General features: G+C 36.4%; 1 protein-coding gene and 1 long non-coding RNA gene across 2 annotated transcripts; both read left to right on the plus strand.

Annotated features, from left to right (window-relative positions):
• Positions 1–1,241: 1,241 nt before the first annotated feature.
• LOC115877229 lies at positions 1,242–2,182 on the plus strand. The gene is made up of 3 exons (XR_004049306.1): positions 1,242–1,461; positions 1,513–1,620; positions 1,673–2,182. It is a non-coding gene; the product is annotated as an uncharacterized LOC115877229 (long non-coding RNA).
• A 7,991-nt stretch (positions 2,183–10,173) lies between these two features.
• LOC115877192 lies at positions 10,174–10,605 on the plus strand. The gene has a single exon (XM_030893352.1). It carries the CDS (start codon positions 10,174–10,176, stop codon positions 10,603–10,605), a length of 432 nt encoding a protein of 143 aa, XP_030749212.1.
• Positions 10,606–23,324: the final 12,719 nt, after the last annotated feature.

Here is a 23,324-nt window from a genome sequence, read left to right on the forward strand (position 1 = left end):
CAGTAAAGGCTTCATAGACTATATAATGAATCATATGAATTGATAGAGTTAGATATAGAGGAAATAGATCCATCCAAAAAAGATGTAGATCTCACGGAAGACAAATATTTCTCATGTTTAGCTAAGTTAAAACGAAAAATTTTAGAACTCTCTCCGAAAGGTCAAGGCCAACATAGCCAACCAACTTCTCTTATGATACATCCTAGAAATCCAAACGTGAATTTACCCCAATTAAATATTCCAGAATTTAACGGGGACATAACTAAATGGAATGCTTTTTACGAATTGTTCAAAACTCTTATACTAGACAATGAAACTTTAACTGATGTTCAGAGATTAATTTATTTAAGAACGTATCTTAAGGGTGAGCCTCTACAATTAGTAGAAACACTGCAGTTAACAAGCGATAATTTGGTAGTTGCTATTGACACTTAGACAAAGATATGATAATCAACTCTCTATAATATTCGCTCATATTAAAAATTTAGTTGAGATCCCCACTTTAACAAAGGTCACCGCTCATACTCTTCGAGAATTTATTGTGCGTGTTAGACAGAATGTAGATTCTTTGAAACATCAAAACATCCCTGTACAACAATGGGATTTAATTTTGATATTGTAATGAAGTTCATAAAATTTCTGGGCCACCCTGTATATTATATTAATATTATACTAGAATAATAGAGACTTGATTCTCTTGTAATAATGACAGGCAGTGTATTTTATTGTTAACTCATTATTGTAATGAACTTCATTAGTGTTTCTATTGTTGAATTAAATAAGTTAAATATTTAATTGCCATTTTGTAAGAGAGTTTTGATCGGTTTTGGTCGCCGTGGTTCGGTGCGAGAAACCGAGACGTTTGCGCCGCTCTCCCTACCAGTGCAGGTTGAGTGGAGGGGAACGTAGTCGAGTACCTCGGCCGCACTGGCACTACAGAGCAGTGTGGCCAGATTGGGCGATTTGTCGCAATTTGGGCTACTTTTTTCAAAATTTGGCGACCATTTTTTAGCAAAAATCGCAAGTCGCAAATTGGGCGATTTCCAAAATCAATTGTGCGACTAAGCGAAATCAAAAATGTCGGCTGATCATTATCTGTCCGAATCGTAATATCGTAAAGTGTATATTAATAGGCCATTACAACTCAAAAGAAGAAGAAGTTTAGTTTCTCCCAATATCTCTGGTTTCTCCGCACCCTGTTCTGACACTAAACTGGCGCTGCGTTCAGGGCGTTCCCTAAAGTCCCTAGATATTAAAGTACCGCAATTACCGCCATATTGGCGCCAAAACTAGCGGCAAATTTAAAAAGGAGGCCAACATTTCGCTGTTTCGGCTTTTTAAGCAGCTGGTCGGTCCGGCGCCAATATGGCCGACCAACATTGACAGGCAAGCCGTAAAATAAAATATTTATTAATTGTAATAGAATTACGTTTATTATCTACAGTTTACCTTCATTTTAACGTAATATCAGGTGGTATATTAATATTCAATTTCATAAATTTAATTTTTTAGGCCTATATATGTTAAGAGGTTATAAACGAATGGTTTCCGTACAAGTGTTTTTCATTTGTATTAGCATTTATTTTATGTTACCTTTTAGCGCAAAGTACGCCAACAGAAGTAAGTTAATAGGTAAGAAGAAATAAAGTTGGAATAACATTTAGAATTTTAGTACTTAATTCAGTCGAAACAATTGGAAAAACTTTGTTTGTTGATGAGAACGGGATACCTATACCATAAGTAAACTTTCCCTATTATACCAGTTATGCTGTAGTTAGTTTTGACAAATAAGCATGATTTAACGAAAGTCTTTGGAACTATGAATAAGCTACAAACTTAAATTTGAAGGCCGGCTTTTATACGAGAAAATTTTGAACCATGGTTGAAACAAATAAATGTAATAATTAAATTGATATGATACATACCTGCTATTTTTGAAATATATTAATATATTGATAGAAAGGTTGTTTTAATTGGTATTACTTCAGGTAGTTTTGGCATTTTAGGTATGTAATTGTGCACTTAATTTAAAAATAACTTAGAAAGAAGCTTGAAACGCATAGGAGCTCTTTATGTATGCTGTATAATTAAGGTTTGTATGTTATGGAGTGATTTTTATACAACAAATTTATTATTAGTTGAATAAAAGCAAGTTAATACCACATAATACAATTAAAATATATTTTGCTCTGCAATTTAATGTTATATTTTTAAAACAAGTGTCATAATGTTTAAGTATCATTATTATACAAAAATTATACTGCTATAAATTTAACATTGAAATAACATTGAATCACATTTTATATTTGTAACTGACAAGTATAAGACCAAATTTTTAAATATAACTTTACATGCTTATATTATATTGTTTACTTTTTTATTAGTAATTACAATATGAACCAAAAATATTAATTACTATCAATAAATACATAAAAACTAATCTATTTAAGTCCATGAAAATAACTATATAGTCAGCATATGCATAAACAACATTCTTGTTAGGATCAAATTTATTTGAGCTTTTTCATTGTTTTGATTAATATCCGTGTTAGACCTTGTTAGTTGGTAAAAAAACACCTGAAGCGATATCATCCAAATCTATATATGTATCATAACATAACATATTCTTTTTAAATAATTATCCTTCCTTTGGTCTGATGATAATATATTGTAGATTTATCTAAACTTCTTACTGCAAAATGTTGAAAACTAAACTACACTAAACATTTTAGGGAATGATTACGTAGAGATTTCACTTACACTTAGCATCCTTTTTAAAAAGATATGTATGGTAGTTTGCAAGTAAGGTCTTTGTCTTGTTCTAGATTAGCTTTCTAGAGGTGGATCTCGGCCTGACCCACTGCGACCTTCTCAGATCTATTAAGGTCTTGTCTTGTTCTATAATGAAGTTTATGTACCAATAGGTTATACTACAAATAAGATTGTTAAAAATATTCACTGGAGCATAAATAAATTCAATCCACTACCTAACGTATATTGAATATCGACGATGTTAGAAAACACATCAAATTTTTCGTGTAATACACATTTCTTCACTAAAGATATCGACGCCTATACATTATTAACTAATAAATTTGTAGCATTTTAGTGGCTTTATAATTATTTTAAAATATGTGGATAAATATTTTTATCCTGAAATTGATAGCCTCTCAACATTTGACATGACAAATTCAGACAAATGTGACATTTAAACCGTCCTACCACTACAGTTTTTCCAGAAATACCCCAAAAATCCGCCATTTTGGCGCCAATAACATTGAACAAACCAATTGCGGTACTTTATATATCTAGGGACTTTAGGCGTTCCGTGTTCTGTTAATCTTATTTATACCAGAGATTTATACCTGTGATTTATACTATAATATATTTGCATTTGTGTCGCCTGTCGCATTTAGACTATGGGTAAATGGGCGAAATATGAAAAAAACACAAGAAGGAATGGGAACGTGAAGCCTTGTTTAAAGGTAAGTACCAAGTAAAAACAACATTTCCCGTAAAGTAAAACCCATATCCTGTTTCTGTGGTCGTTTGGGTTAGACTTTGGTAGAATATCATGGATTTGTATTATTACCTACATAACATAACTTATAACATTTTTATTCATGTTTAAGCAGGGTTTTATGGAAACGTAATTTAAAATTTTATTTTCTAACCTTACTTATTGCATTTTGGTGTTATCTTGCTATTTAGAAAGTAGACATGATGTTACCCCCCATGGGACATGGGACGGTTGTTTTAATTATTATTGGTTATTGGCGCGTTGATTACTGGTTGGTTTGGTTATGGTTGGTAGAAATAGAAAATTGTTGTTATTGTAGCTTGGCTCACATCTAATCCCAACCCCAATTCAGATGTTTCCAGCTATTGCAAAGTGTGTGAAACTGGATTGAGGTCCCACAAATCTGATCTAGAAAAGCATGCAAATACCTCTAAACACAAACAGCAAGCCTGTAAGGTGGATAAACGTCAATTACCCCTTCCAAGTTTTGGTATGTTAATAACTTTCTGCAGTGTATGTTTTTTTATTTTTTTAAGTTACATTACATTAATTTTTACTTTTAGGTATATCTGTAGCAAATAATTCCATTAAAAAAAAAAGAAATAATATTGGCTTGTTACGTAGCTACTCACACAACTATTCGAAGTGTCGACCACCTGACAGACACATCATTAACAGCTTTAATGATAACGAACGAGACAACATCGTTTCGATCTCAACCACCACGAGTTACATCTTCACAGGTGGACAAAATGTTCAGCCATAATCAAGAATGTGATAGCTCCATCCTTACTGAATGAATTAGTTGGAAGACGTAGGTACTTCTCCATTTTCTATTATTTTAGATGAGTCGACGGATGTGTCCACCAACAAATTATTAGCCATAATGATAAAGTATTATTCTCAAAAAAGAAATGATGTTGTTACACAATTTTTATCATTTATTAGTGTAGTTGAAGCTACTGCTCAGGTTTTGTTTGAAAAAGTATGTGAATTTTTGAATCAATTAAATTGCCTCTAAAAAATCTGATAGGACTAGGTACAGATGGGGATCTAATTTATGCGGAAAAAATCATTCTCTTTTTACCCTTTTAAAAAACTAAATTTGAGCTAAATAATTTAGTACTTGTAAAATGTATATGTCATAGCCTACATCTCTGTGCTTCAAAGGCCTCGGAAATATTTGCTGATGAAATTGATTTCTTACTTAAAGAAACTTATAATTGGTTTCAAAATAGCACTCTAAGACAAAGTAAATATAAAAGAAATATTTAGTTTAATAAACAATGATAGCAAATTTACTAAGATGACAAAATTATCTGGTACACGTTGGTTGTCGAGATACCGAGCAGTGGAGAAAATTTTAGCCCAATATTTAGAACTAGAAACATTTTTTACAATAAACGCTAATAAAGAAAGATGTCACAGTGCACAATTATTGAGTAATGCTTATAAAAATAAAACTAACAAGGTTTATTTAACTTTTTATGTCCAATATTAAAGCAGATATACTATCTTAATTTATATTTTCAAAGTGCAAATGTGGATTTCTATAAAGCATTTGAGGACGTAATTACAACAATATGGTCATTAGCAGGACAAATTATTAAGCCACTGATAATTATTCATCTTGATAAGAATCTGGAGCTTTTAAGTAATGCAATGAAATACGATCAAAATTTTTTAGACCTAGACTCTTGTGATCTTGGTTATTATTTTGAGCAAGAAATAGATGCAGCCCAACTAAATTCTGAAGAAATAATAGGTATAAAGAAAAAATGTTTTCAATTTATCAAAGATCTTTTAACACAATTAATAAATAGAATGCCTAATCATTTAGATGTATTTTTTACAAATACGAAACTTTAGTCCAGGTCTGATTTTAAACCAAAAACGAAAAAAAATTTGGAGAGCTACCTTTAATGTATGCAAATCCAGGAACCTTGACTGACCTAGAGGCACAGTACCGAAATATACTAAATATTAACTGGGCGGAAATATTTAACGGAAACATCCCAGACGACGCGGTAACTTTTGGAAAAAAGTTGTGACGCAAAAAAACGCAGCAGGCGAATTAATGTTTAAAGATCTTTCTTTATTGGCGTTTACATTTCTCAGTTTGCCGTCCTCAATGCTGTTGTGGAAGAACATTCTCAATAATGAATCTGGTCAAATGTAAAATCAGAAATCAAATGATGCTAAATTTATTAAATTCGATAATGGTAATTCGTTATTATTTTTATGTTAGGCAAATATGTTGCAAATCTTTTGAACCCACGACAGATATGTTTTCTAAATTTAATTCTCAGGTGATGTATAATAATAATAAAACTACTCCCTTAAAACTATCAGAAAATGTTCAAGATTCTACTGATGATGACGATATTGATGATGTATTAACATTTTGTGAACAGCTTTTGTAAAGCGGTACATATAAGTATAGCTAAGCAATAAAGAATGATTTAAGATAACCGATTGTTTTTTTTCTTATACCATCTATTGGTTAGGATGTAAACTAAAGCCGAGCGAACCACCGCTGGTTATGGTTGACAGATAAACAATGCTTTAAATGTCATTTAGCTACCGATCGGTTGACTATTGACGTTTAAAGCATGTTTATCTGTCAACCATAACCAAACGGTAAATTGCTCGAAATCGCCTTAAAGTGGCGATTTTGGGCGATAAATTGGAGTCTGCGTGGCGACTACGCCGTGAGAAATCTGGCCACACTGCTACAGAGGCAGTTGTGTGGTCGCACGTGAACTGTGAAGTTCGAGTCCGGAGTGCCCTGCCAAGTACCCTGCTGCCAGCCGCCGTTGCCGCTCTGTAGAAGGTAAGTCCAGCCGCCAAAGTGATCGAGAGTAGGTCGTTTTCTTTTTATTGTTAATACGGTTTGTTTTACTGCCTAAACGCGTTATAGAATAAGGGAGATAGAGATAGTTAAATTCGCTCCAGGTGTCTCGTGTCCTACTGTAGAAGTAAAAATACGTGCAAGGTAGAGGCATCTTGGTCCGAAACGCGCGTACGTAAAATTTAACCAGACTTGTATCCGCTCAAGGTGTCAACTGTCCTACTATAGAAGTAAAAATACATGCAAGGTTGAGGCATTTTGTCCGGATCCCGTGGACGCGAAGACCGATTTCTTTTGGTTAAAAGGGAGACAGATAGCGGTTAAGGTAGTACAACAAATATACGGGCGCGAATATCCTTGGAGCTAAGGCAGGATCTCGTCCACCCCGAGACTGGTTCTGTAGTTCCCGTATTCTCATCAGGAGCGCCGTGGGATCTCGCCGACATCCCGTGGTGGTCCTGACCGGGCGGTGTGGACTGTGCTTATCCAGACGACTAACCGAGACGCCGTTTCGTTCTACTGCGAACGATCCAGGGCTCGCGTGCGTATCTATCCCACAGGACGCCGTCTCGTTCTACTGCGAACGATCCAGGGCTCGCGTGCGTATATATCCCACAGGACGCCGTCTCGTTCTACTGCGAACGATCCAGGGCTCGCGTGCGTATCTATCCCACAGGACGCCGTTAGTGTGTGCACTTATCGTTAGTGTGTGCACTTATCCTACAGGACGCCGTTTCTTTTACAATCGATCCAGGACGCGTGTGTGTTTATCCCACAGGACGCGGTTAGATTCGCGATCAATCCGGGACTCGTGTGTGTGTTTATCCCACAGGACGCCGAAATTTTTTGCGATCGATCCAGAAACTCGCGTTTGTGTATCCCGGGACGCCTGTAACGACGTCGCCGACGTGTAGAAAGTCGGGTTATAAAAGAGTATATCGCTCCGGTACGTACATGTCTGTGTTTGCTAGGACGCCGTTAAGTTAGACGCCGGTTAGAAACTCGCGTCGTTTTATTTACTAGAACGTCATGTCGAAAACGCGTTTTGGATTCACGTGATTGAGTCGGACAGTGAGTTGCATATCGAGATTATAAGGTCAAAACTCAGAGGTGCTCGATTGTTGTTGTAAATTTTATTTTACGAGTCTTTAATTATAAATTTTCTTTCACTTTCATTACAATTTAAAGTCGTGAAACTTCCTGGAGTATTTAGCATATAGTTAATTAATTAAATAAAGCCTTAATGTTATGTTATAGTTGACTTTTCATTTCAACACTCCCTGGTATCTCCACTGTATAAAAGCTACCCGTATTGGCGAAACGTGGTCCTCTTCCACTATAAATAACAGAGGTGGCGCCCAAGAGATTTAAATTTCCTACTGTACGCCAGTAAGGCTATTTATTTTTCACTGAATCAAAGAAAAATAAATTGGGACTCTTACAAAATTGGCGCCCGAGCAGGGACTTGATTGTTTTGAAAATTAAACCGTCAAAAATACCAGGAAAACCGGGTAAAGCTAGTAAAAGCAGGAAAGCTATTGAAACAGTGTGAGGGGAGGTGAAAAGAAAATAACAACGTTAAGAATAAGTACCTCTAGAGACAGTAAAGCCTCAGTGCCTCCGAGTTAAAGACTAGTGAAAACTAGAGCGATATGGAAACTGAAGAAGATTTTTTGTCGATCGGTGCTTCCGTGGAAGGTAGCGACGACGTACCGTCGCTGTCGCATACAGGTTCGAATCTAGCGCCGTCTGGCACGAGCGCTGAATCTGATTCCAGGACAGGATGGATTTATTCCTTGAAGAAGTCTGAACGAGCTGCACAACTGCTGCGTTTCGGATTGGATTGTACCGGAACTGTTGAGGAGATGCGAAGAAGAATAGTGAGATTCATTAGAGAAGGACAGGTGAGTCCTCAGCCTGTCACAAAGCCTTTTGGATTTCCTGGAAATAGTGCTGTTGTACCGATAGTGAGCTCTACAGCCACGTTGACCACCACAACAGTGACAACTACAGTGACAGCAACCTCGAGTGGATGTAGTGCTGGACGTGTGGTGTCTTCTCCGGTGGTTTATGCGTCCACTTCGCAGCCTGTCCCGCTGTCAATAAATCCAGGTATGTCGAATAGAATTAATACTAATCCTATACAAGTTTACAAATGGGGGGTGACATTTAATGGTCGCTCGGACCCTGTAACATTCTTGGAAAGACTGGAAGAAGTTTGTATCGCACAGAATATATATCCGGATCGCTTGTTGCCACACTTGCCAGAAGTTTTACAGGGAGAAGCGGCACTTTGTTACCGCAATAATCGAGTAAATTACCGGACCTGGGAAGAATTCACTAAAGAGTTTAAAATTTTTTATTATCCAGTGAATTATGAGGTGGACCTAGAGGCAACGATAAGTCGGCGAGTGCAAAGACATAACGAGTCTGTCACGGCATACATCACTGATCTTCAAACGCTGATCCGCAGACATGGCAATATATCTCCGAATCAAGAACTACAGTGGCTGTACAGAAATTTGCTACCTGAATTCCGGCAATATGTCCGGCGAGGAGATTTCCAGGACATCTCCTCATTCTCAAAAATAACGAAGGAATTCGAATTACTTAGTCAGGAACTTCAGCGACCGAATCGGAGTAGTACAACACTTGAAGCTGGTCCTGTTGAAACCCGTCCTCGGCAAGTCATATCAGACAATGAGTATACAGGCACTGAAAGCCGTACGAGGGTTAATCAGAACCGACCACCGCCGCAAAATGGACCAAATCACAGGCCCACTCCGACCCGGAATCCGGGATATTCACAGGCCACAAAACAGACTTCAGAAGCCATCTGTTGGAGATGCGGACAGACAGGACACTATCGCAATAACTGTACACAGAAAGCACAGCTCTTTTGCTCGAGATGTAAGACGAAAGGCGTACTGTCCAGAGACTGTCCGTGTGGTCGTCCGGAAAACTAGAGCGGCGCTGCACACTCAAGCCAGTGCAGCGCCTTCCGACCGCCCTTATTGATGATATCCAGCCTGTTATCCGAACCGACAACCGTCCTACGATCAAGATACGACACAGAAATGTCGAATACTTAGCCCTCCTGGATACGGGGGCGGCATATTCTTTCATAGGAACCAAATTGGCCCAAGCTTGCCGAAATTCTAAGGCCATATCAGTCAAGCCTACTCTAAAAGGAGCGACGCTTGCTAATGGAACTAATGAAGCCATTTCAGAAGCCTTTAGAATAAAATTTCAGATAGGAAACCAGTCCTTGAACCGAAGTGTTCCATATTCTAGTCTTGTACCCGAAGTGGTGATTGGAATGGATATTCTGCAGCGACACCATTTTAATTTGGATTTACAGACCCGTCAAGTCAGCTTAAATGGCCGAAGAGTGACTGAAGAGGTTGCTACGACTTTATGTCCCATTTCAGCGAGCACGGAGACTCCAAATTTGACGCAGGACGAACAGGATAAACTCCAGATTTTCCTGGAACAACACTTACCTGGTTTTGAGAATATTCATGGTACAACCCCACTGGTAAACCATGAAATTCACTTGATTGACAAGGAACCGATTAAACAAAGACACCGACCACAAAATCCGAAGATGCAGGCTATCATCGATACCGAATGAAATGAAAGCTCGTTTCCCTCATGGCTACCACAATCCTTCGATAGTACGTTATTGGTATCGAGAAAATAAGCACCTTAGTATGGCACTGCGGACACAATATCCACAAAAATTAAATGTTTGGGCTGGCATGCTGCAAAATCATATCATTGGGCTTTTTTTAATGATGGTATGTTAACAGCTGCCAAATATTTGGATATGCTACAAAACCAAATTGTACCAGCAGTTCGAAATTTGCCAATCAATTTTGAGGAAGTGTGGTTTCAGCAGGATGGCTGTCCTGCGCATAACGCGCGGAACGTAAATCTGTTCCTTCAAACCACATTTCCCAATCGGCTAATTTCCACACAAGGCACAATTAATTGGCCACCACGTTCTCCTGATTTGTCGCCCAATGACTTCTTTCTGTGGGGATATGTAAAAAACTCCATTTATGGCCATAACCATGAACGACCCATGAATATTGACGAGCTGCGATTAAAAATCGTTCAGTCGTTAGAAAATATCCCCGCTGTTATGTTAGCTAAAGTTAGGTCAGAGTTTTATAACCGTCTTGGCTATTGCGAAGCACAACAGGGAGGTATTTTTGAACCTTTGATTTAATTTTTTATAATTATTTTGCTAATTGTCCTTTTTTAAAGTTGATTTTTAGTCATTTTTTTAATGCTTGTTTTAACTTATGCTGAAACAGCAACAAAAACATGAGCAGTATAGATACAACCGGACGTTTAATTATTTTTATTGTTAAAAGATTAAACGTCTCGAGATGTATGGATAACCTTCAAAATCGTAAATATATTGTAGAATGATGTACACCCAACCCCTTTCAAAATCCGACTGATTTGATAAATGTGTCAAAGTATGTCTACCGACTTGTGTCTAGCCCTAGCAGGCAACTGTTAAGCCCGACCAATCACGTTAGAGTTTTTGACAAACACAAATGAATTAACACACTCCAAATCACCACGCTAACCAACCTGATTGGTCAAGCTTAATAGTTGACGGCTAGGACTAGACACTTCTTGTCTACCGTTCTAGGACTTGGATACTGTCAGTGTTGCCAGATGAAGTTTTGAAAATTTCCTGAAGCCTGGTTGGCACGGTCAATCTACCAACAAAAAATATTCTTTTAAAATGTTTATCTGATGATACTTTTAGAAATGCCAAGTTTGAGAAAACAAATTAAATACACACACTAAATTGTGTCCAAAAATACGCTTTCTAAAAATGTATTTCCTGGATAGAAACCTTAATGTTAGGGAATATTTCCTAGACCTGGCATCTACGGCCATATTCTTTCCCACCACTTGATTTGTCTTAGCTGATTGGTCTCACCCCGCCTCTCGAAATGTGGAAGCCATGCATATCTCTTCGCACGTGTCGCCACCAAACCAAACCAAACTCTTGAGTCATAGGCGTACTAATATTTTATTTTCATCTAGATTTAGTATTACAGCCAATTTTAATTTAAAAGTTTTGCTTATGAATTCTGTAAAATTTAATTTATTAGAATTTTAATAATAATCTTTTTATGACAGCTGACAATGTTTAAGATGCGAACAGTGGAACAACGCCTTCACCACGCTGCTTCTTAAGCCCCATACATACTCAATATAAAAAAAACTCATCGACATGATCAAAAAGTTTTATGATCAAGCGGGTTTTGTTTCATAAATAAAAACAGATAAACAATTTTTAAGTAAAACGACCTTTAAAATTAACATTATATAACTGTTAAGTGGCATCGTATTTATGATTCTAATTGTGCTACACTTTAAGGAGTGTGAAATAAATTACTTATTTATAATAATACTGAATTTATGCGGGGTGGTATAACTAGTGTTATAACGGTTGTAGCTATAGTATTACGGGTAACCAACGGTCCAGCTACGTCGAAACACCGGTTCCCATTAGAACACCGGCGTAAGGCGATACTAGTGGATAGACGGGTGACCAGTTCGAAACTCTGTATCGTGCTGTTGTCCAATAAAGGCAAAAGTGTAAAATATATTGACACACATTGCTCATTCACGCCGGTTCGAGGCCGGATGAGATCGGATATCTCGTGTCGATTTAGACACTTGCTCGGTCATTGACCGAGGACCGCTGTTCGGATTCCGCGTAAACAAAGTAGGCCTTGTCCAAATTAGCCCTGGCAGCAAAAAGGAGACGTTAACTTCAAATCTTTTACTTTACTTTATAGTATTACATTATAACATTATCATGTCATAATATTATGAAATAATATTTCCTACTACCAATTTTTTTAATATTGGTACAGCAAACTTATCAGTATAAAGTTTTACTTATCTTTATCCTTTTTATTGCTATTTATAATTCTGAATACGAGGATAAGAAATTTTAGTTTTCAGTACGCCTATGACCGAAAGCGAACGTCTACCTCCCGGCCATAATTGGATGGAATCAGGGATGAGTAAATATAAAGGACCCTAAAATTAATAAATTTTGCTCGTCTGCTGCAACACGTAAGAAATATTTATTGATGGATCAGTATGACAGAGAAGTAATAAAAAGGCCGTTTTTATGAATAACAAAATGGTATTTGAACATCATATTATAATCATATTGAATTGACAATAGATTAATTTATCAGCTATCCGCAGAAAATTGACAATAATAATAAAAACATGACACATGGCAATTAATATAATTCCAAATTAAAAATCGATAAGAGTTCTCATTCATAATAGTAATATAGATATATTTCAAAGAACTTTACTGAAAATTAACATTTTTAATTTTGTACTAGTTTATAGCACTTGGTGGTATAACTTAACAAAATAATATCAATCATTAAATAAAGCATAAACGAACCAATAAATAAACAAAAATGTTAATTTATTTAATAAAACGTACAATGTACGGCTTTGTATGCCGATTGTCGTGTGTATGAAGAATAAAGTCAACGTTTGTTCAGTACAATACGATATACTGAAAGAGAAAAGACTATAAAATACGGGAGAAAAATGAGAAGTTTATTACCTATCCACTTAATCCGGATCGGTCGACAATAGAATTTGTGATATTTACAACATTATGTAATTAATTGATTATCGGTCCTATTATGTAACTGAGGATGTACGTAACTACGTAATAGAGCATATTTTTTGGTTAGTTTATTTAATGAAGCGTACACACGGGTTTGGTTGCTGATTCTCGTGTGTCAACGTGTTCAGTACAATACGATATATTGAGAGAGATGCTGATGCTCTATTACGTAGACACGTACATCCCTAGTTGCATAATAAGACAGATAATCTATTAATTCCAAAACGTACTAAAAGCGCAAATTCTGTTGTCGAACGCTGTAATCAGTATGATTACAGCTTAAATAATTATGGAGGTGCATATGAAACATTAAACGATTCATCATTGTGTTAAGTTATACCACGTAATTTAACAAAAAGATCAATCATTTAATGTCTCACTTCACACTGGCTCACTCCATTATTATTTAATACTGACTAGAATGGTTGACAATAGAATTTGCACTATTTACTACGTAATACAGCATATTTTTTGGTTAGTTTATTTAATGATATAACCGATAATGTACACACGGCTTTGGGTGCCGATTATCGTGCACAGAGTCTATAGACTCTGTGATTGTATAAATGAACAAAGAGAAAAGAGCAAGCATTTTCCCAAGCGTATGAAGTTGAGCTCCGGATTAAGTGGATAGGTAATAATTTTCTCTCTCCGACTTACAAGATTGCCATAGCGATTCACTTCTAGACATGTAGGTAAATGATGACTAAAATAAACGACCCAAGATTTTCTCTTGCCGACCAGTATATTATCGTAGTCTTAAAGAAATTAGAATAAAATAAACTATGTTAAATTTATGATTATGATTAAGTGGATAGGTAATAATTTTCTCTCTCCGACTTACAAGATTGCCATAGCGATTCACTTCTAGACATGTAGGTAAATGATGACTAAAATAAACGACCCAAGATTTTCTCTTGCCGACCAGTATATTATCGTAGTCTTAAAGAAATTAGAATAAAATAAACTATGTTAAAAATGTTCATGTATACTACTGAAATGAAGATAATATATCTAAGCTAAATGTAATCTATTACAGTTGTAGTAAAATGAGTAACTAATTGTCGAAAATCCAGATCCAACCCTAGATGCCACATTTTTTTGAAACGTCTACTTATGCGGTTTGAAATTTTGATGCAATCTGGCAATACCGCTCAGAAGAAATGTACCCACCCATACCCACCCAACTTTTTTCTCTTTTTAATACATTTGATTTGCCATTAAGCTGCCTACATCACTGTCTTACACGTTAAAATCCTATACACAGAGTTGACCTGTCCCGATGTGTATATACGAGCTTCATATCCTAACGAGAAAGTGTCATGCTTCCTTATTACTTCTAAAAGCAGAGTTGCACCTATAAGAGAAATAACTATTCCCCGCTTAGAACTTTGTGGTGCACACCTCCTCTCCACTTTAATAACGAAAGTTCGCTCAGTACTCAATGAAAGATTATCTTTTGATAGTGTAAATCTTTGGACAGATTCGGAGATAGTACTTGCCTGGTTACACTCGTACCCTTCCAGATTCCAAGTATTTGTATCAAATCGTATATCACAAATCCAAACTCTCACTCAAGATTGTAAGTGGCGTTATGTGTCATCAAAGGAAAATCCAGCCGATTTACTCTCTAGAGGAATATCTCCTGCTCGACTAGAAAACGCAACCCTTTGGTGGAACGGCCCAAGTTTTTTCCAAAATTTCGACATGGATTTACGCGCATATGACAGAAATATTCTAACTACCAACGTGGAAGAGAGAAAACAAAAAACGGTACTACTCACTGATACCAACAATATTTGGAAAGTAATCTTCACTAAATTCTCAAGTTATTCGCGATTACAAAGAACAATTGCTTTTGTACTTCGATTTGTAAAGAACTGTAAGCCTCAGTCCGAAAATTCCACTGGTCCGCTTTCAATTGAAGAGTTAAAAATTGCTAATCAGTTTATAATTAAACAATTACAAATATAAAACTTCTCTAAATAGTTTCTTCAACTCAAATCGGAAAAACAGATCTCTAACAAACAAATTTTAAAATTAACTCCATTCATTGACAATGATAATCTTATTAGGGTTGGAGGCAGATTATCTCAAGCACTGATACCGTACGACCAAAAATTTCCTTTGTTATTATCGTCAAATAACCACGTGGTTAGACTTCTCTATTTTATTAGGACATGCAGGACCGCAAACTGTATTGTCAAGAATTCGACTTAGATATTGGCCGCTAAATGGTCTTAAGGAAATTTAGAAAATTTCTATTAGTTGTCATACTTGTCACAAGTTCAAAGCGAAAACATTTCAAAAAATAGTGTCTGTAAGTACTTACTAGTTTAAGCGTACGTTTAGTTTTTTTTTGTTTTAAAGTCAAAGACTTCAAAGGGGGGGAGTATGTTCAAAATCGATTTGAACAGCAAATGTTTTAGTACTGTCTATTTGGGGCCATCTGTTTCACAGAACTACAAAAATTGTTGGGTCGTAAAAATGCCCTTTTTGGGTCAACTTTCTAGGGGCTTAAGGGCGACAAAGACACAGTCCTCTCTGAACATCGGCCTAAGTTGCCACGCAATAATTTTTAGATAATTAAGTTCGCGCTAAAGACGCGGCTCTCTCTCTCTCTTCTCTTTCACTCTATCGCATTGTCTCCGCATAGTTTTTCTCTCTAGTAGTTAAACAGAGAAATATTTGCTCTCTCCCTTATTTAGTTAACAACAATAAGTACCTTCTTGTTTAGTTAGTAACTCTTCTAAGTTTAGTTAGTAAGTCTTCTGAGTGTTCTTCAGTATTGTGAGTGACGTGTTGTGAAAGGTGCCAGAAAAACAATAGCAACTAGGAACTGGTAACAAACAATTATTGACTTTGATTATTTTGACTTGGCAGTAAAGGCTTCATAGACTATATAATTGCCTTGAAAACTAAGACTATAAACTTCTTCCACTAAGTGTTCTTCGCATTTGCTGCAGACAAAACTTGACCATTTTTTACTACTTATTTTAATTAAATAGTGTTTAGTATTTAGCCGTAAATGTTTATTTCATTTCAAACTGAATCCACCCTATTTTATAAGCGTTCGCAACAAGTGCAATCGCTGTAATTGTAGTGCAAGTTTCGCAGAAAACTGCTACAGCTGGTCTCAGAGACTTTGGACAAATTGAGCAACGCCAAGTACTTGTCTAGCCTTGACATCAAGAGGCTTATTGGCAGGTTCCGATTGAAGAAGCATCTCGTCCGTTAACTGCTTTTATATGCCGCAGAGGTTTATTCCAGTTCAAGAGGATGCCATTTGGACTTTACAATGCACCAGCGACATGGCAGAGATTGATTGACAACATTTTAGGAGCCGATCTTGAACCACACGTGTTCGTATATCTGGACGATGTTGTTATTGTGAGTTGGACATTTGAGGAACACATGGTTATAGTGAGAGAAGAGTTCAGACGCCTGAATGAGGCTAATATAACCGTGAGTTGGGAGAAATGTCAGTTTTGCCGTCCAGATATAAAGTATTTGGGATATGTAGTGGATCATCGTGGTTTAAGAGTCGATCCGGATAAGGTCAAAGCCATGTTGGAGTTGCCACGACCGAAGAGTGCAACCGAAGTACGTCGAGTAGTAGGATCGTTCTCGTGGTATAGAAGATTTGTGCCGGAATTTTCATCTATTGTAGCACCTATTACAGCACTAATGAAGGAAAATCAAAAGTTTGTGTGGACAGATGAGTGCGAGAAGTCTTTTATTAAATTTATGAAGATAAAGGAATTGTTAGCAGCTGCACCGATTTTGAGCTGTCCTGACTATACCAAGGAATTTGTTCTGCAAACTGATACATCTGGGTATGGCATTGCCGCCGTACTCACACAGCCGTCACCTGAAGGAGAGAAGGTAATCTGTTACCTGAGCCGATCACTGATAAAGCAAGAGTGAGTGTACTCCACGACCGAGAAATATTTAGCATTGGAATACGCGATAGAGAAGCTACGACCATACTTGGAAGCTGTACCATTCACCGTCATAACTGATCATTTTAGTTTGAAATGGCTACACACTCTGAAAGAACGGAGTGGTAGGTTAGCACGGTGGGCAGTCAAGCTACAGCAGTATGACTTCAAGGTCATACATCGTAGTGGGAAAGATCTTGTCGTGCCAGACATGCTTTCTAGAGCAGTACCGGTGATTGACGCCATAGAACCATCCAGAGACGATTCAACTCGTCCAAATGTAAAGGATAAATGGTACAATAAGATGGTAATACAAGTGTGTCAAGAACCGTTGAAATTCGTGAAATGGATGTATACTGATGGGAAATTATTTAAGTATGTCAAGCAAGACTATCCGACTTTGTCAGGTGATACTTGGAAAGAAGTCGTGCCGAAGAAAAACAGCTTACAGATAATCCGAGATGCTCACGATCCACCGACTTCAGGACATATGGGTGTATACAAGACGTACAACAGACTTTGCGAGAAGTATTACTGGCCGAAGATGCGTCAGGATGTTGGGACGTATGTAAAGTCGTGCTTGAAGTGTGGAGCACATAAAGATGACCCTCGAGGCCCAAGTGATCAGATGGTATCACACTCGAAACCTAGCCATCCGTGGGAGATGATTTCGTCAGATTTGGTAGGACCATTGCCGGGATCATACAAGGGTAATACCTTCATTCTTGTTGTGACAGATTATCTCAGCAAGTTTTCACTTATTTTTCCACTTCGTCGAGCGTCAACTCAGCTGATTATTAACAGGATCGAGGAACAAGTTTTCTTAGTGTTTGATGTTCCACGAGTACTATTGTGTGACAATGGTCCTCAGTATCGTAGCAAAGAGTTCAGAAAGTTTTTGTTACGGGTTTTATTTTCCTGATATGGAATGTGTGGCCTTCTAGTAGATTTAAATGGAACTAAATTGCATGGCTTACAGAACTCTGTAATAATTTTTTATATTCTAGCGCATTCGCCATTTATGTTAAACAACAAAATAAATAACCCAATAAAATTTCGCTATGTTCAAATTTGATTTATTTGCTCTAAATTTATATTTACAATTTAACAAAGCAATTGTCTCTTTATAAACAAACTTTACATTCTTTCACTGATTGTCTTTTCGAATGCTTAACACAATAACATTTGTTTTGAAGAATTCATTTTGAGTATCTCTTCTATTGTCTCTTTAAATGTGTTCAAATTGTGGGTTCTTCTGGGTTACGGCACCGTTTAATTTTAATTGCAGTTCAACTTGACTTTGATTTCATCGATTGCCGGTACTTCTAAGACAGTAATGCTGAGAATCAGTAGCTAAAAGCAAATATATCGGTTAGGCATTATAAAACACATACTTTTAAGCGGACTACTTACCAATGTATTCATCTTCTGGGACTACACCGAGTCGATAAATAGTCGCAAATAATTTCTTATTTTTAATCCAGTAGCGAGATGTTTACATTTGGTATTTGCGTTTGAGGTTAGTTTGGCAGTTTCCTGCTGTGTAGGCATCAATCTTATCGGTGCTATGGTCATGCGGTCAGAGTTGAATAATATTTATTTATATATGATTGATGTGTTCTGGTTGTTGAGAATCGAGTTTAACTATTTAATATTGCCATCAGGCCATAAAATAACATTCTTACGGTAATGGCACGGCATATAAATCACACGGCAGGCCAACTCGCTTTGGCGGGAACGCTACGCGCATATCCTAGCGCACGCCGCCATTATGGGTGCCAGCAACAGAAATTAACCAGTGTCGTAGTCAGTCGTAGTCTTTGTCATCGAGAACCATAGATTTAGTAAGAACAGATATCACATTTTGCATTTTAACCCGATCAAACATTCGGAGGTTGACTACGTACTGTAAAAACCAACTGAGATGGAGAAGGCGACCTTGCCACATATCAAATTTGCGCCTATCTACTTAGTTTGATTTGCAAAAAAGGTGACTTTTAAACCTTCACCGGGTATCAATTTCTTAATTAAATTAATAAAGTATATTTCCAAATAAGCATGCGTAATAATATGTTATTAACCAGAGGGTATATATGCGTTACTATTAAAGGACATGTTTACTGTTTAATGTGCTGAAACGTCTAGAGCTATTGGCAACGTCGCTGCTAGTCTTCCAGAATGAAATGAGCCGTTCGTCCCACCACCCCTCGCGACGGCCTTTGGTCAGCTGTAACGTACTACGTTTTGCTTACGGTGTGTTTGAAGTCGGAATTGGTTGAAATTCAGTCGAAAATAATCTTTTCAGTAGTTTTTGTTTTTGTTTAACGTACTTTTGAATCTGCGAATTTTCAGTATGGTACGACAGTGTCAAGTGTATGGAAAAATAAGCTCAAATTACCCGAATTTGTCGTTTCACAGGTTCACATTTTATATTTCCGCCATAGTTGTACATAGGCGTTCACAAGGGAGCCTTTCACAATTAAAATAATTTCTAATTATATTTGTATATTTAGTATATTATCTAACGTATTCTATTAAATTTTTAATAATATAAATCTTCGATTTTAAACTGAAGAAAAAATATTTTTTTTTACTAAAATAATAAGAAACAATATATTCCACTATTAAACATCCTTTCGAAAAAAGCAACATTAAAAAAATCTTTTCTATATATCTTTCTTTTTATATCTGTAATTTTTACATAATCCACAATATATAAAATGCTAATGTTTATCTGTGTCGACTTTACTGAAGTAACGACTTGCTCTAGAAAGCTGCTTTTTTACTAAAAGATAGCTAATTGGTTCTTCTAAAAACTGTCGTCGCCGGATTTTTTGTTTTTCATTCAATTAAAAAAAAGTATTTTTTTTCCTGATGTCGTGGCGGATGCGCCAGGCTTCAACTAGTATTTTATAAAAACGAATTAATATTCTCGAATGTCCGTTGTAGATATTCGCATTCGCGGATGTTTAAAATTGATATTCGTTATGCCGCGACCGCGCATGCGGCAATCGGCGATTTCCAAGCGCTCGTCATCGGACTTTCCGTCCACACATGCGGGCATCGCCGAACTCTGATGACAACAACATAGAGACGAGCGCTCGTTTTCGTAGGCGATCGAGTCGCCGAATTCCAACTTGCTCGTCCACACTGATCGGAGATCGGCGACGAGCGCTCGGAAATCGCCAAATGCCGCATATGCAGTCGTGGTATTATATACATAACTACCGTATGACCGAAAAAAAGTTGGGATCGATGACATTCCCCATTAAATTTTACATATAAAATGACAGTGATCTTCATTTAATAGTCATCACTAACGCCGTTTTTTTTTCAATCATATTGTATAACCACTACTAACTGATACAATATGATCGAAAAAAGCGGCATCAACGATGTTTTTAAAATGTAGATCGTTGTCATTTTATATGCAAAATTATATGAGGAATATCATCAATCGTCGTTTTCAAGCCAACTGGACGCTGTTTTTTTTTCGACCATACGCTATAATTGAAAAATATAGAAGTAACTGAAAGTTAATTTGAAAATCGACGTCGGAGCGTATTTCGCAAAACTACTAACGTTTCAACATAAGTATATGTGGGATATTAATTATATTATTATATTAGACCTTATAACAAAACTCATCTGACGAAAAACTCTTAATGTAGTATATTAATATGGAGTAAAAATTTGTCTAATTACTTTACTAATTAAATTCGTTCCTAAAAACGATACGCCACTGGCCATTAGAACAATCCAAATTCGCCTAGTTACCGAGGTCGGAAATTTTAGACTTCTCTGTCTCTTCTGTCCTTGTTTAACACATTGGAATGTTTGATACACTACCAACGAGTATTTATGAATGAGATGTTCGGTCTATCTTTATAATGTCTTTGTCGAGAACATACAGTTACGGCGGCTTTGAGTCAGTAGCGTGCGGCTTAATTTATTTCATTCTTTTCTTGAGTGATATATTTTATTTTTGTTTATTGTGTGTGATATCTTTGGTTTTAGTAGTTTAGTAGTACAATGGAAGTCCGAAGTTCTTTTAGTTTTAATATTCAATCATTGCCTACGGCATTCAAAGTAATTCTTATTATTAGGTATCCTGCAAAATAAAAACACTAAATCACCACAATACACCAAAACAATTTTACTTTTACACTGGACGCGCGTTTCGCTAACCATGTTAGCATCATCAGCAGATGATTATAAACTCATCAGTTTATATCAGCAGATGATTATAAACTCATCAGTTTATAATCATCTGCTGATGATGCTAACATGGTTAGCGAAACGCGCGTCCAGTGTAAAAGTAAAAGTGTTTTGGTGTATTGTGGTGATTTAGTGTTTTTATTTTGCTGTTTAACACCAAAGGTTCCAACCCTCAACTGTAATATTAGGTATCCTGCAAAATGACAAACAAGATTCATTTCTAAATTACTGTTTTTCTGATTATCCGTATCTATTTTTAATTTTTATGGATAGCTTATGACAATTCAGAGGGAAAAGAACAGATGTCTCGTTGTTTTTTATAATAACGTTACGGATTCCGACGTAAACAATAAGGTCTGCCGTTTTTAATAAGATGTTTGCCAGATCAATTTGGCAATTTTCAGTACCCGTGTGTAATATTCGGACACAAAGTATTTTAAATATTCTTCTAAACTGGATGAATTTATCCTGGATGGGAATAATGATAGGTTTACAAGAAATTGGAATTACAAGAATTACAGGAATTACAAGATAAAGTTGTCGTACCAGATTTTTATGAGTGCAACTGGACACTCAAATCTCGCGACAAGCTTTTATATAATATAAAATTCTGTAATGACGTTATAAGTCCATAATAAAAGTTATTTTTTTTTCTTTTTAATGTATTTAAATAAAACCTTGTTTTTAAAAAGTTTTTTTTTCTTAAATATATTTTTTACTCTTTAGTTATTCTGGTTTCTTAGTGCCACACACTTAAACTCAATTCTTTTTCTTAAATAACTTCCTATGGGCATCCTAATAATATGTATATCGATTTTCATTAAAAAAGGAGAACTTAAAAAAACGACAGCTGTCAAATTTGACAGTTCAAATAAAATGAAAACCGACTATGGGGTAGGGAGCATCCAATATATCGATTTTTATCAAAATCGGACAACTTTGAGATTTTTTTGACAGCTGTCAAATTTGACATCTCCACATTGGGGTGGACTGTGGGAAGCTGCTATAAAAAGTACCAAATATCATTTGAGACGCTTAGTTGCAGAGCAAAATTTCACCTTTGAGGAATTTTCTACTATACTAACACAGATTGAAGCGATTCTAAATTCTCGACCCCTCCAACCTCTCTCATCTGACCCACTTGACGTTTCTTGTTTAACTACAGGACATTTCCTGATAGGAGCTCCTTTAACGTCATTTCCGGAAAAAGATGTTTCGGACATTCACACCAACAGGCTAGATCGGTGGCAAAGGGTCACCCGAGTAAAACAATTATTTTGGAATAGGTGGACGAAAGAATATCTAAACCAGCTCCAAAATAAACCAAAATGGTTATCTGTGACCCCTAATATTAAAGTAAACGATGTAGTGTTACTGAAAGAAGATAATACACGCGTTTATGAGTGGCCTTTAGCTAGAGTGGTGGAGACATTTCCAGGAAAAGATGGAAATATTAGACTGGTCAAGTTACAGACCAAAGATGGAGTGCTCAATAGGAACATAACCAAATTATGTCCTCTACCAGCACCCTTTTGATTTATTTTGAATTGATTTACTAGTTTAAGCTTAAGTTTACTTTTTTAAGTCAAAGACTTCAAAGGGGGGGAGTATGTTCAAAATCGATTTGAACAGCAAATGTTTTAGTACTGTCTATTTGGGGCCATCTGTTTCACAGAACTACAAAAATTGTCGGGTGGTAAAAAATGCCCTTTTTGGGACAACTTTCTAGGGGCTTAAGGGCGACAAAGACAGTCCTCTCTGAACATCGGACTAAGTTGCCACGCAATAATTTTTAGATAATTAAGTTCGCGCTAAAGACGCGGCTCTCTCTCTCTCTCTCTCTTCTCTTTCACTCTATCGCATTGTCTCCGCATAGTATTTCTCTCTAGTAGTTAAACAGAGAAATATTTGCTCTCTCCCTTAATTAGTAACAACATTAAGTATAAGTACCTATCGGTTTAATTAGTAACTCTTCTAAGTTTAGTTAGTAAGTCTTCTGAGTGTTCTTCAGTATTGTGAGTGACGTGTTGCGAAAAGTGCCAGAAAAACAATAGGAACTAGGAACTGGTAACAAACAATTATTGACTTTGATTA

The sequence above is a fragment of the Sitophilus oryzae genome, unplaced genomic scaffold (genome assembly GCF_002938485.1).
Source record: "Sitophilus oryzae breed Bouriz unplaced genomic scaffold, Soryzae_2.0 scaffold_1442_pilon_pilon, whole genome shotgun sequence".
Lineage (NCBI taxonomy): Eukaryota > Metazoa > Arthropoda > Insecta > Coleoptera > Curculionidae > Sitophilus > Sitophilus oryzae.

What these genes read in the sequence shown, in the direction of transcription:
- LOC115877192 (XM_030893352.1), top strand. Translation starts at nt 10,174, where the DNA reads ATGTTAACAGCTGCCAAATATTTGGATATGCTACAAAACCAAATTGTA.